This window comes from Vittaforma corneae (genome assembly GCF_000231115.1).
Source record: "Vittaforma corneae ATCC 50505 unplaced genomic scaffold supercont1.12, whole genome shotgun sequence".
Taxonomy (NCBI): domain Eukaryota; kingdom Fungi; phylum Microsporidia; family Nosematidae; genus Vittaforma; species Vittaforma corneae.
In genome coordinates, this window is record NW_006889845.1 from 21,200 (window position 1) to 35,438 (window position 14,239).

At 38.2% G+C, this 14,239-nt stretch overlaps 9 protein-coding genes across 9 annotated transcripts; 4 read left to right on the forward strand and 5 right to left on the reverse strand.

The window, feature by feature from the left end:
- Positions 1-940: 940 nt before the first annotated feature.
- Positions 941-1,264, reverse strand: VICG_01347 (uncharacterized protein; the record flags this gene model as incomplete). The annotated part of the gene is made up of 1 exon (XM_007604731.1): positions 941-1,264. The coding sequence occupies one exon, from the start codon at positions 1,262-1,264 to the stop codon at positions 941-943; it is 324 nt and encodes a 107-aa protein (XP_007604793.1).
- Positions 1,265-1,467: 203 nt separating this feature from the next.
- VICG_01348 (uncharacterized protein) lies at positions 1,468-2,664 on the reverse strand (the record flags this gene model as incomplete). The annotated part of the gene is made up of 1 exon (XM_007604732.1): positions 1,468-2,664. One exon carries the CDS (start codon positions 2,662-2,664, stop codon positions 1,468-1,470), a length of 1,197 nt encoding a protein of 398 aa, XP_007604794.1.
- Positions 2,665-3,021: 357 nt separating this feature from the next.
- On the reverse strand, positions 3,022-3,642 carry VICG_01349 (uncharacterized protein; the record flags this gene model as incomplete). The annotated part of the gene is made up of 1 exon (XM_007604733.1): positions 3,022-3,642. One exon carries the CDS (start codon positions 3,640-3,642, stop codon positions 3,022-3,024), a length of 621 nt encoding a protein of 206 aa, XP_007604795.1.
- Positions 3,643-3,961: 319 nt separating this feature from the next.
- Positions 3,962-5,320, reverse strand: VICG_01350 (uncharacterized protein; the record flags this gene model as incomplete). The annotated part of the gene is made up of 1 exon (XM_007604734.1): positions 3,962-5,320. The coding sequence occupies one exon, from the start codon at positions 5,318-5,320 to the stop codon at positions 3,962-3,964; it is 1,359 nt and encodes a 452-aa protein (XP_007604796.1).
- A 199-nt stretch (positions 5,321-5,519) lies between these two features.
- VICG_01351 (uncharacterized protein) lies at positions 5,520-6,995 on the forward strand (the record flags this gene model as incomplete). The annotated part of the gene is made up of 1 exon (XM_007604735.1): positions 5,520-6,995. One exon carries the CDS (start codon positions 5,520-5,522, stop codon positions 6,993-6,995), a length of 1,476 nt encoding a protein of 491 aa, XP_007604797.1.
- Positions 6,996-7,124: 129 nt separating this feature from the next.
- Positions 7,125-8,336, forward strand: VICG_01352 (uncharacterized protein; the record flags this gene model as incomplete). Its single annotated transcript, XM_007604736.1, has 1 exon — positions 7,125-8,336. One exon carries the CDS (start codon positions 7,125-7,127, stop codon positions 8,334-8,336), a length of 1,212 nt encoding a protein of 403 aa, XP_007604798.1.
- Positions 8,337-8,499: 163 nt separating this feature from the next.
- On the forward strand, positions 8,500-9,891 carry VICG_01353 (uncharacterized protein; the record flags this gene model as incomplete). The annotated part of the gene is made up of 1 exon (XM_007604737.1): positions 8,500-9,891. The coding sequence occupies one exon, from the start codon at positions 8,500-8,502 to the stop codon at positions 9,889-9,891; it is 1,392 nt and encodes a 463-aa protein (XP_007604799.1).
- Positions 9,892-10,774: 883 nt separating this feature from the next.
- VICG_01354 (uncharacterized protein) lies at positions 10,775-11,509 on the forward strand (the record flags this gene model as incomplete). Its single annotated transcript, XM_007604738.1, has 1 exon — positions 10,775-11,509. The coding sequence occupies one exon, from the start codon at positions 10,775-10,777 to the stop codon at positions 11,507-11,509; it is 735 nt and encodes a 244-aa protein (XP_007604800.1).
- Positions 11,510-12,349: 840 nt separating this feature from the next.
- VICG_01355 (uncharacterized protein) lies at positions 12,350-13,951 on the reverse strand (the record flags this gene model as incomplete). The annotated part of the gene is made up of 1 exon (XM_007604739.1): positions 12,350-13,951. One exon carries the CDS (start codon positions 13,949-13,951, stop codon positions 12,350-12,352), a length of 1,602 nt encoding a protein of 533 aa, XP_007604801.1.
- Positions 13,952-14,239: the final 288 nt, after the last annotated feature.

Below are 14,239 nucleotides of genomic sequence, written 5' to 3' on the forward strand. Positions count from 1 at the left end.
GTGAAAAACGAAAGAATATGTTTAAAGTGAATTTGATGCACAACGCCTAATTTTCAGATCACCATCTACTTGAGATACCAACAAAAACTTATGAGCTATAATTGCAAAGAAGATAGGCTAGCACACAAACAAAGCATTAATCTTTTAAATAAAGCTGTGTTTAATTTGGATTTTTTAATATCCAAAGTACCGTTCCTTTTGGGCTGTTTTTACCATAAAATTTTGTAAAACATCTCCAATCTCAGACAACTACTCCTATCAATACTGTACTTTCACAACAGAACCATTGTGGCGGTCCTGAGACTCTGGTGTATCCGGGCAGCATGGAGTCGGAGCTGTTCCCGTATTCTAATAGTATCGACATACTATGTGGAAATGCCAGTTTGATTTCAGATCTAGGCGAAGACTGTAGAAGAAAGCAATCTCCAGAGCTTTATCAGTGCATTTACTTTTTGCACTAGGTCCCAATGTTCATCTTCATATATTCTCACCCTCTATTTAAGTTTGGGCAAGGTTTGAGTAATTGCGATTCTATCTTAGTCTTAAATTTACTGTTATGGCCAGAAAATGACAGGTTCAAGTAATGCTTGTTAGCCAAGACCTATTTGGTAACGCCCGAAGCAGAGTTTTGAGTATAAACCGCATTTATATCCCAAAACGGTCTATTATAGCCACAGAACCGTTAGTTACCTAGCTTTGATTTAGACAAAGGATTTATAAAAGTATTGAACCAAATAACAGCAGATGTCTCGCAAAATACACGAGCCAGTCTTGATCTGAATGAACAAATTTGCAAGCAACCGACTCAAAAATGAGGGCTTAAAGAAGGTGAAGGTTAAACTGAGAAGGTAGCAGCTCGGCCAAATATATTTATCCAGAGCACAAACCACTTCAAAACTTTACTCAACACAAAGCTTATTGGGCTAACTTAAAGAAATATTTATTCAGCTTGTCCAATTAAGTCTGCCTCTCCTTGATCTAGAATTGAAATAACAGACGTTCTGAATTTTAATCCAGCAAGGACAGAAAGCTCATTGTTGCTTCCTTCATAGAACTTCATTGGCGTATTGTTGGACAAGACACAGTAGTACTCTAGGAGTCTTCTCATATCTTCTGGTATGTTTGCCGCCACAATAACACACTGTGCTTTGTTCTTTATGATATTTAGAAGAGTTCTTTTAAAGCCTGCGGCAAACTTTCCAGTGCGCATTGCCAAGGGCAGCTGAGTGCTGATTCCTGTCTGCTTGGTTATTTTCTTGGCCATTGAGGGTCGTAAAATTTTTACAAGAACAAAAATTCAAACCAGTACTAAAAACAAGACCGAATAGAGGAAATGGCTGGAATCGGCATTGCTGATGGGAAAATAAAGCATTTGAACATCATAATCCATCAATGAAATAAATGGGAAGAAGCCACAGGCTAAACTTCCGTATTAAAAACTGCAATATTGAAAATTTAAAGATAGATTTACTCTTTTTTCTTCATCGCTTGATCAATAAACTCAAGTCTCTCAAACACATGAGGATGAGAATAGCCAACAGCCGAGTACAGCCAATCGACTACCGGCATGGCCATGTTCTCCGTATGCAATTTGAGTAGCGCTGCTTTTAGCTCATTGCCATAGCCTTGGTCCACTGCAAATCGATCTGCCTGCTTCTCAAACATCCTATTAATAGAGTGAGTAAGTAGCATCAATGGTACAGACACAGACGACGCTGCAAAAATGAACTTCAATAAAGAAATGGCGATGGTCTGGCTGCTCTTTTCAGCTACGAACATTTTAAAAGCAAAAATGTATCCAAATGTCTCAGCCCATCCAACAATCAGAAGCTGAATTATGTGGCTGTAGTGCCAATGACCCAGCTCATGTGCTAATACCGCGATAGTCTCACTCTCATTCAGTTGCTCAAGAATTGTATTGTAGAACACTATTTTCTTTGTTCTTCCAAACCCTACAAAGTATGCATTTGAATGGCCTGATCGCTTTGATCCATCCATAACCTCAATTTTGCCTACTTTAAACCCAACCTTTGCAGCAAGCTCCTCAACGTTCTTCTTAAGAGATTGGTCTTCAAGTGGTGTGAACTTGTTATAAAGTGGAGCTATCACAACAGGATAGATCCACATCATAAACAGCTGGAAAACAACAATAAATCCGCCAAGGAATATTTCGAAATTAGAGAATTTCGAAATAATGTGAAAAGAAGTGAAAAGAAAAGGCCACCCAATGCACAATGTTAATAAAAACATAATAAAAATATCCGTAACAAATACCTTTAAAGTTTTCTTGTTGAATCCGTATCTCCTCTCAATGACGAAGTCGGAGAAGGCTGAAAACGGAATCTTGAATATTTGATTGGTAATCAAGTACGAAAAGACGAAAGGAACAGCCGGATTTGTAAAACGTCTTGCAAAGAACAGATGCCAGGGCTCGAGATATAAGAGATGGAGTATGTCCTTACATGAATCCACTATTTCTGAAAGCGTATGGAATATAAGCTTTTCCTTACTGTACTGAACACTTCTGGACCACGTTTCCTGTGTGTATATTTTAATTGCAGTCTCAGGCATCTTTTCTCCGAGCTTTTGGTACTGTCTACAGTTGATGTAGGTCGAAAACAGTGAATTTGCAGCAATGATTGCGGACAAGACGACGAATGACATATTTGTTTGGGCAAATTTTTTAAAAAAACCAAGCCAGAACATGCATCGGCAAAAAGCACGATGGCCGACGATAGCTGATATTTATTATGTTAGTACAGGCAGCGGCGTTCCTGGCATGGCAGTTGAATTGCGATACCCACTTCTGTGCTTAGTTCATTGTAGTAATCGACATAAAACTCAAAAGATTACATTCCTATGTATCCATTGATTAATAAAGACACATGTTCGATTTTATATAGATTCTTAAACCCAATTTTAGCCATCTTAATTTAATGATATCTCACAAGAGCCAGCTTCCTAGAGGGTATTTTATAGCAGCTTGGCTCATAACTACTCATGTGTATTTATACTGTCCACTCAGAATATAAACGCATCAAAAGAAAGTGTTTTACTGTGTTTCTTTGCATCCTCCTTTGACTGTTCCCGGATCTCGCGCAGAACTCCAAGATCCTCAATCACTCTCAACGGTCTATTTGATTTAAAGTTGAAAAAACTCCTTTCCTCATTTGTATCACAGTGAATTTCTGACTTTTTATCAGTCGATATAATCATAAATGGAAGATACAATCGTTCACTGTGCGTATTTGAAAGAAGCTCATTCCGAGTGGTGATGTACTGGAATGTCTCTTTCATGTCTATAAGCTTCTTTTTTTCGTTAATCTTACGCTTTATATTGTCTGTGTTGTCAACCAGATAGTAGACTTTATTCTTCTTTCCAACAACATTTACCGCCCGCATCACATTCAGAACATCGTAGATCCTTCTATTAGCTGTTTCACTATTCTGGGTAGATATGGACGAGCATATAAACTGGTATGTGCATTCTTTGTTCTCCTTTAGAATTGCAAAAACCGATTGCGTTATAAACTTCATTCCCTCTTTTTTTGCCTCCGAAGTCAGGAGTTCTGAACTCAAATCCATATGGGTGTGCAAAGGTGAAAATAAATGGATTATTAATGCAGATGAGATAGCCATCATAAATGTAGAAAATAAAAATATTACTGGCAAAGAACAAAAGAACATAGATTGAGACGTGAAAACTGCTAAATGCAAGCACAGACTTCTTTAATAAACTGTCTAGTATTAATGCTACAGATTTGTATTCTGGCAACTATCTCAGGCTTATCAATAAGATGAGCATACCTGTTCATAATAATTAAACTACGATAAGTGATAATTATTGAACTGATTGGTGAATGTTACTGGAATTTCGAGCATAAACATCGAAGAAATCCGAATCTACGCCTTCCAATTATTATTTAAACGCACACACGATTGCGTACTGCTTTTTATGATGCTAGCTTTTCTTTTCAAATCGGCTCAGGGCTGTTCTTGACTCACCGTCCGTCTCATAATATCTTTTTGTTTCCTCAATCTTCCTTGCTGGCTTCTCAACCTGGTTCAAAACAGATTTAAGAGCAATCATGTCTGCAGGTATTTTCTCCAATAGTTTCTTAACCTCCAAATTATTTCTTCCCTTAGCGCTCATAAATGGCGAAACTTCAGTGGTGTCGTATACTGGATCGCCCGAGCCCGGCACAACAATTGAGCAAAATCCATTTGAGTGTCCGATAGTTAGAATGTCCTCGTGACTGCAAAACTCAAGTGACGATACAATTCCTGATGTTTTGTACTTCATCACACAGGATTCTTTATTATGAAAATCTTTTAATACTGCAATTTTGTCGGAGAATCCAAATGCAAGAAGATTTCTTTGACTTAGAGCGCTAAAATGGACACTGGTCTTTGTGCCGATAGATTTCATGGGCCTATACGTGTTTCTAATATCGAACACGGCGATTCTATTATCATTTCCTGTTGTTATCATGTGAACTCCTGATCTATCCAGCTCGACATTGGTGACCGTTGATTTGTGACATTTAATCTTCATTAGAAACGACTTCTGCGAAGGAGACCAGAGAGATACTTGCCCATTTTTAGACCCAAGATGGACAACACCATTTGTTGGGCTAGCTTTGATGCAACTAGGATTCTTGTCTGAAATAAATAGGGAAGAAACTATTTCTCCAGTGCTTGTGTCCAAATAGTTCATAAACCCACTTGTGGTTGTGCCAGCAAGGAGGAAATGATAGGGCAGGAATTCAATCATTCGTGTGCTTTTCATATCCCTCACCGCATGTAACTCTCTTCCCATTTTGTCATAAACAAACACACAGTCTTCCTGTGCCGTGGCAAAGTACTGTTCGTTGTGCAGCCATTTGGTATCGTAGATACTATCTTCAATGTTAGATTCAAAGCATAGTTGTAGATTTTGAGTGTTAAATCCAGAAATATATCCATTTTTATTATTCACAAGCATGTGGCTTCCATTATGTGTGTATGTACATTTATATGGGCCATTTTCAAGAGAGATGTTTATTGCTTTCTCTTTAGTGTATAAGTTTACGTTATTTTGGATATATTGCTGAGTTTGCACGAACACTTGTTGCTCAGGAAGTGCTGGTCGCAGTATATCCAATGTCTTGAGATCGCTCACGTTGTCCTCTACAGCTTTGTGAAAGTCTTTTATATTTTGCTTAACTTCTTTCTTGTGCATTTGGGTGTTAAAATTTTCCATAAAAATCAGCTTATTGGCAATTGTTATCGAAGCCAAAAGGATGTAAGCAGCATTCATATTGTACAATCTCGTATTCATGTGCACTTAGATAAAGCACATGTTATTACTGCAAGCCTGTGTTTCTCTGCTCCCATTTAATTATTCGCTGGCCAGACTCATACATTAGTGTTCCATAAGTAAATCTACACACACCAAACACGCTCTGTCCAGCATTACAATCTATTTTTATATCGCTCTTGTAAGCATTATTTAGAAAAAATATTTACGTACCCTTCAAATGTGCTTGTCTCTACTTTTCCTTTTGGCTTCCGCATCAAAACTGGAAAAGTGTATCTTTGATGATTGCAACATTCAAAAGGCTCTAGAAATGGACATAGAGGAGCCAATAGACTATGCTCTTAAATATTTTATTCTCAAAAGATTCAAGAAAGATACAGAAAAGGCCGTCCTTACCCTTCTGGATGCACCGGAAGACAACCTCTACTGCAATATGATTCTGGTACGTTCTGGGGATATTGACAACCACTTGGAAATTCCATTATCCTCCAAGAATCATATCCTAAAGGAGCTCGGCGCCAGCGTTGCAGATCTCTTCTTTAAAAACAAATACAACTTTCGAGACCTTATAGTTTTGGAAAAGGCAATTCCGCCCAGAGAAATTAATGATGTTATCAAAAATGTTTGGACCTGTGATCCCTGGGTCGTATCGAAGTTCTTTATTTTTATTGAAACAAGAGATATTAAGCTTGAAAATGTTGTTAATGAAGTAATGTATCTTGCAAAGAAGGGCGACAAGCAGGCCAATTATTTAATGGGTGTTATGCATCTCCATGGAATTGGCATTGAGAAAGACCTGGATAAAGCGCTGGAATACTTCTGGTTTAGTGAATCAGAGGAGGCCCCGCAGTCTTACATTGGTGTTGCAAGGGTGTACATGGATGAAGAACGCCTCAACGAGCCAAATGCAATAAACAACCTGCGCATTGCATTGAGAAATAGTCCAAACTCTGAGGCTTCATATTGCCTTCATCTCCTTACAGAAGCCAGCTCACAAAAGGAGCAGAAAGGCTTAGAATATTTGAAAGCAGCGGCATATTCCGGATATCTACCCGCAGTATACAAGTTTGGTGTTTACCTTTCCAAAAACAATACATTAGAGGCCTCAAACACATCTCTAAACAGTGTAATGGTGTTTCATCCGGAGATTTTGAGGTATGATACATTAGCTTACGGATGTTTTCTAGAGGGCAACTATCGCAAAGCGCTTTTAATTTACATGTTTTTGTCCGAGTTTAATCTTCCCTCGGCTGTTAGCAATACCATATACTTATTAGAAAAGCATAGACTTATAGAGGACCAAGACATAATAATGTGCGATATATTCAAAGAGCTGGCCAAAACCGATCCCAAATACAACAAAAATATTGGAGATTGCTATCTACATGGAAATGGTGTTAAAAAATCATATATCAGTGCTTTTGCTAGCTATCTTTCGTCAAGGAAGTTCTCGGAGGAAGGCGCGTACAACACAGCGGTAATGTATGAGCATGGTCTCGGGGTGCCACGAAATCTGTACGAAGCCAAGAGAATCATTTCTAAGTATCTCTACCACGAATCGTCATACTTGGTTAAATTCTACTCTCTTCTTAGAATCAACCTAAAGATTCTGCTTTACCATCACTATATTATTTCCACGCTTGGAATATTGACTGCGGTTTCATTTTCATCGTTATTTTTTGTAAAAGGTGCATGACAAATAAAAAATTGCCTCGTCACGCTGCTATTATCGCAAAGCTTTTAGTAATAAAATGTAGTGTTTTGTTTCTATTATCGTTTTTAAACTGATGTATGATTTTCCAAGTGGATTTCACCCTGCCCATTCATGGACGAAGACAACCAAGTAAACATAAAAGAGCTTCTCTCGGCTAGATTTCAAAATCCCAAGTTCGTTTATGATGGTAAGCGAATGCAACCAATCTACGAAAGACAATGCTATGACTACTCATCTGCTATTATTTACCAGGCACACTGTCCTCTTCTTCCACAGTACAAGTTTCCAAACTTTGCGCTTGGCTCTCAAATCTTAAACATGCCATCCCCAGACGAGTGTACTCCATTCCAGGCCATGACCAATAAGTTTGTGCATCTGAGCATAAATAAAATACGTTCTCCTGTAAATTGTATTATCTGGAACTCTGACGGCCGCCGCCTGTTGAGTGGTAGCTGCTCTGGAGAGATCACAATGTGGAATGGATTCAGTTTTAATTTTGATACAATTGTGCAGGCCCATGAGTCGCCGATTCGTGCAATGGCATGGTCTCCCACATCTACCTTCTTGATCACCAGTGATAACTTGGGCTTTATAAAATACTGGAATCCCTCCATGAGCAATATACAAATTATAGAGGCACACAACGAGAGTATCAAGGACCTGTGCTTTAGCTACAACGATACCCGCTTCTGCAGTGCATCTGATGATTCTACAATCAAAGTGTGGGATAGTATCAATTCCCGATGCGAACGAGTCTTGCTGGGGCACAACTGGGATGTGAGAAAGGCACAGTGGCATCCTACAAAGGCCTTGATAGCCTCTGGAGGTAAAGATAACTTGTTAAAATTGTGGGATCCCAGAGAACAGGAATGTCTCACCACGTTTCACTACCACAAAAATACGATTCTGAGTCTAAAGTTCTACAAGGAAAATTACCTTCTTTCCGGAGGCAAAGACCAGGTGATAAAAATGCTAGACCTAAGAAATATGAAGGAGTGCTTCACATATAAAAACCATAATAAAGACGTTACATCTATAGCCACGCACCCATCAACCAGTCTCTTTGTGACTGGCAACAATGAAGGCGTGATTAATTTCTGGGACATGTTTAATGACTCACCCCTTGGACAGTCGGATAATAAACATGAAAATACTATATGGACACTGGACTTCCATCCGTCGGGCCATGCTCTTGCAAGTGGTTCTGCCGACTGCACAATCAAGTTTTGGATTAGGCCGCGTCCAAAGGATTTTGAACTAAGGGAAGAGCCAGTTGAAGAAATAGATGCTCAGCCTGAAGCTTTTGTGATACCCGGGCTGTAGCAAGAAGTCAACTATGCGCACAGCAAATGATGCTTATAATATTGCTATTATGTGCCATATTTGTCACTAAATCGCTACTTTAAAGCGTTTTTGGCTTGGGTTTATTTTTGTTTCATTTTAAAACGTTCCTCACTTTTCTTTCAGAACACAGTTCTGCCTCAGAATGCCCAATAAAGTGGAGTTGTCCAGAAATCAAGCACGCGAAGCCAACGAACCAATAGAACACTATGACTATGTTATCATAGGCACTGGACTGGCTGAAACAGCCCTGAGTAGTATTCTAGCCACCAATCCAAACATCAAAGTTCTCCACATAGACACAAATTCAACGTATGGAAACGAGTTCTCTACCTATAATTATACTCAACTTTTAAATCATTTTCAGTGCAAGACTAGTAAGTGCACTGGCAGTAACGAGGTAATAGACATCTTGGAGTCGGATAGTATTCAAGTGTTTGATAGCAAGTGTACACTGGATAACAGATCTTTTAACATAGATCTTACCCCAAAGCTTCTTCTGCAAGACTCGCCTATGAAAGATTTCCTTCTGAACAATAAAATACATGATATTGTGTTGTTCACGTCAATAAAAGGCTCGTATCTCTACACTGACAAACTGCATTCAATTCCAACAAACGAGATGCAATCATTAAGGAGCTCTGTAGTGGGATTCAGGCAGAAGTGCCGGGTAGTCAAGTTCTTTTGGAATGTTAGACATTACTATGAGAGTAAGGCGATGGACTCAAAGAAGACTATGTTGGAAGAATTCCAATCCTTTGGCCTCAATGAAGACTCTATCGACTTCATTGGCCATGCTGTTGCCCTGAACCTCGATGATAAATATCTGGAAGAATCTCCCAAAAAGACCTATGAAAGAATTGTGCGGTACGTATCCTCAATAGTCAGCTACGAAGACACAGAGAGTCCTTACATATACCCTCTATACGGGTTAAGTGAGTTATGCCAGGCATTTGCTAGAAAGGCTGCTCTTTGTGGTACCACCTTTATGTTAAATGCGCAAATATTGGAGATTGAGGACAAAAAATTAACGATTTTAGATCCTAACGGGGATAGACATGTAGTCAAAGCAGACAAGATTATTTCAGATCCTAAGTACTGGCCTGGATCGATTGTTCAAAGAGAGATAATCAGATGTATAATGGTGCTGAGAAAAGGTAGTCTAGAGTCAAGGAATATCATATTTTTAAAGAGGAATTTGAAAAGACAAAACGACATATTTTGTGTTGTGTTGGGCGAGCAAGAGTGTGCCAGTCCAGCGGAATATGAGATTGGCATTCTTTCAACAGTCAGAGAAAGCGACCGAAGCCCCGAAGAAGAGATAGAGCCAGTGTTGAAAAAATTTAATATTCTCAGATATTTTGTTGAGGTTAGAAAACTCTATTCAAATGTGGACCAGGAAAATGTATACTTTACTAGAAATGTGGATGAATCGGCGCTACTGGACAATATTTACGATGATATAGTAGAAATATGCGGAAAATTGAAAGTAGCAATGCCCACAGGCAATGCAGAAATTGATATAAATAAAGATTAATGTAGTAGAAGACATGCATATGTCCACAGGCTGGTATTTGATTTAAATAAAATTTCGTATGTTGGAATAGACTTAACAACGAATCCTTGTTTATGATACTATTTTTTATCTGCTATTTATGAGTTGGTTTTTTCCAAAACGCCTGCTACTCAACAGCAAGATTAATGCACTACTATAGTGCCTTTTCCAAACATGCCGCATTTTTGGCCAAGATTGCTTTCCATTCGAACTCATCACATTTTGTCCAAAACTCGTCGAACTATATTGTATGGAAATAGCATTTCTTGATAATACCACCCAAATTCTTAGGAATGCCAGCTAAAGGACCAACCACAACTGTTTTGTACAAACACAACAAAAGTGCCATAGTGTGCTCGCTAAAGTTATCACACCGAACTGGAAATGATCCCGCTGTTGTCATCATCTCCCCGCACAACATTGTGAAAAATACTTTGGTGAAAATCAATAGTGCAAATACTTTCATCACTTTGTAATTCACAATATAAAGGGTGGCTCCCTTGTTGAATATGTGAATAGCATTGCTATGTGCATGATCAAAGCAAATATTTCCTGCGAAATATCTGTTGGATCCTCATTTCAAGAAAGTATAATGGTTTACTGTCCGGTGTCCGACAGAGTTGAATATTTGTACATAGAAAATCTGAGCGATAGCAAAATGCTTGATCATTTAAAGAAACAGTGCATAGAAAATTATGCTCAGATATTAGAGTCTTTGTGCAATAAATAAGTTTTAGATTATACAAGTAGATTTTACGGAGCTGCCTTGTGAAATTTGAAGGTAGTATTCTTCTCAAAATGCAAAAGTAGGATATATTCGTACATAACGCCAGATCAGTCGCACTTCCTTTTGCACCCATCTGCAATGGAGTCAAGAACTTTTGTGGTCGTTGGAATGGCTGGATCTGGAAAGACTACCTTTTGCCAGAGGTTATACTCCTGGTTGAACACTGACATTGTTCTGAAGAACGGTCTAAATGCAAACATTACTTCTATAAACTTAGATCCTGCTGTGGTTAATCCGAAGATGCCGCTTACGATCGATATAAGAGACTCAATAGACTATAAAGAGACCATGGGAAAGTATAACTTGGGACCCAATGGTGCAATCAACACGTGTTTAAATCTGTTTCTACTCAACTTTGTCCCACCCGAGCCATCCAAATACACAATTGTTGACACGCCGGGACAGATAGAAGCCTTTACCTGGTCATCTCCGGGAGACATGATAATGGCGCTATTGAAAAATGTATGTATTCTTTACATAACTGACTTGTCACTCTGTACTAACAAGCACGTGTTTATTAATAATATGGTCTTTGCAGCTGCTCTGAAATGTAAGTTTAAAAGACCCGTATTGGTCGTATTTAATAAAGCTGACTGCTGCGAATGCAACGAAATTGAAAAATGGATTCGGGACTACAGCTATTTTAGAGAAAGCTTGACGGAAAACGAGTCAGAACTAGGAAGCATGGCACTTTACTTCGAAGAATTTTATAACAGCTTGAAGTTCACAGTTGTAAGTAGTTTTACTGGGTCTGGAAAGCATGAATTTCTATCAGCCGTTGATCAGATATTCACCAGTAACTGGCAAAAGTAAATATTCACGTTGGCATTCCAAGCTTAGCTATAAATATTTTGGCAAAATTTGTACGTCATGCATGTATCCTGTTTGTTAATTTACCTGTTTTTACTAGTTATCATTCATATTTCTGTACACTAAAAATCATATTTTAAAAGTTTAATTATTTTCAATGAAAATGCTAGTAACGTTGCACAGCAACTGCCCTTTATATTAAAAATAATAGATAAATTAGATACCATTTAATCATCACTGTTGTTTATTGGCTGTGGGAGGTATGTCTTGAAATTCTTCCTGAGAAGTCCATGAGACCCTTGTAGCTGCAGTCTGCCAGAACTATCGACTTCTAGTGTTTAATTATCTCAACTATCTCTTAACAAATCTTGCATTCGTGACTGTTAGAATTCCCAAGCCATTAGTCATGCATAAACATGCCACAAGTTTAAGTTGATATCCAATCATGTTCCTTAAGATATTGCAAAATGTATAAAGTATCACAGCATCATGCCCATTCATGCTTGCAATTATAGATATGCACCACCTTTCATGGGCTAGCCTCGCTTGTTCATGTAGCTACTTGTTTTTAGATCCTGGCCATTCTTACTGTTTCGTATCTCTCTTACTGTGGACAGGTGAGTTTTATTCAAATTTAAAGCTTTACTTTGAAAGAAAAAGCAGAGGATATAGAAATTTTTATCAAAGTAGAATCGGGTTGATAAAAATATGAACATGCAAAAATAGAACAAAAACTTTCCAAACAAAACCTTACATCTTCTCAAACATGCAAGAAATATGAATCAAGTATAAGATAGAATTGTATTGCCAAAGTTCGGCAATAAGTCGAAAACACTCTTTTGCTTACAAAAAGATTCTCTTGTACAGTGACATTGTTATTTCTTCACCATACTTCACCGGTTGTGCAAAATAGGCCTTAAATGCTCCCTTAGTACCTAGCGACTTCTTAACAAAGCCGCGTATACCTCTTCTAGCCTCCAACTGAATATTCCTAAAGTACTCAACCTGCTCCTTGGTATAGAACATTCCTTTTACAACAATATATCTCTTGCAGATCTTCACGGGCTTTCCTTTCAATTCAACACAGTCAAAAAATAACCTATTTTGAGAATAGCCATTAAAGAGTTTAACAGCCTTGGAAGAATTAAAATCAGATACGACAAATGCGTTTGGGCTAAATAGCGCTAGTGGCCCAACAAAGCTTACAATTCCTGATACAAGACTTGATTCTTGTTTAAAAGCGTTACTGTTGAGATTTCTCGTGACGATGCATTTTGCTCTGAAGATTTCAAATCCGTTGTCTACTACAATTTCTTCAGGAAGAGGCTCCTGCGACGAAAATTCATAGTTTAATATCGTGCATCTGCCCTCATATTCAAACAAATTGAACAATACAACTAAGCTGGGGTCAAATACCTCATTGGATGGCAGTGAAAGTCTAATTTTGAGCACTACACTTTTGTTTTTTGGAATAATACATTCTCTATTTTTAATTTGGCCCAGTACATGTTTAATGTTTCTGAGAAATACAATATCCTTGTAGTGTTCTGGCATCTCCTCTGGCCGATCCACAAACGATCCGACTGATAGGCTTCTAATTCCTTTATATTTTGAATATTTGTTGATCAAATCGAGCTCTGGATCAATAGGCTGCTCGTCATAAAACTCGCCATATTCAACATCATAATCTTCGTCGTTCTGCGATTCAAGATCTACTTCCTCAATACAAGGATCTCCATCATCAACATGTTGAATGCCCGCTGTTGAATTGTCAGAGCAGTCCTCATAGAGCGACTTAAATGCACTTTCGTCACATTCAACATTCAGCAATCTTCCTTCAATGCTCTCGCCATCCATAGTGACTTCTTCCACAATTCCTCGATATTCACCATTTATCACTACTCGATCTGATCTTAGGCTGTTTTTCATAAAACCCTCAACAATTAGCAGTCCATCGCAATATTTAGTGTCTGCTGGTACCATAAATGGTCTCTCAGAAGCTATTGTCGTATTTTGACACTGAATATTCCATAGAGCCATGTTCAGCATTGAAAAATCACATGTTTTGGGTGAACCAAAGCTCTTTGAAATTGCTCTTGCCAAGCTTTTTAATTTCTTATCGTGCACTATAACAACAGTTGGCATCAGCCTTTTTATAATGTTGATTAAATCATAATCAATCTCCATACCAGTGATTGTTAGAATTAGCAGATCGCTAACTCTACAGAGATAAGTTACGTAGCGATTTGAAAGCTCTGTAGCATCCCGCACAATAAAGTTGAATGGGAGCTTGATGTCGATCTCAGTTCTATTTCGGTTTAGATTTATTGTGGTAATGTTCATGTATGCGCCTTCTGAAGAATATATGCTCTTCTGTGTGTCTATTTTCTTGTTTTTTAACTCCTGTTTTTGCTTGTTTTTATTTTTCTGCACATCTCTTCTCATCGGGGAAAATTTTACAACTTTAGCTATTGAATTAAAAATTTATCTAGATAGCGATATTATACATGTTTTAATTTATCAGTTGGGCATTCCGTGAAGTAGTTAGCCCTTGAATTATGTTGGATGGGCTGCTCATCTGCTGGCATATTTTATCGTCAATGAACAACATCGTTCAGGAATTCGAGCCCATGGCAATGCTGAGCCAGACGATCAGAAATCTCAAATTTATGAAAAACAAGAAGCCAGAGCACGACAAAGTACAGGAGAAGACGCTTTCGTATTATGCATGTA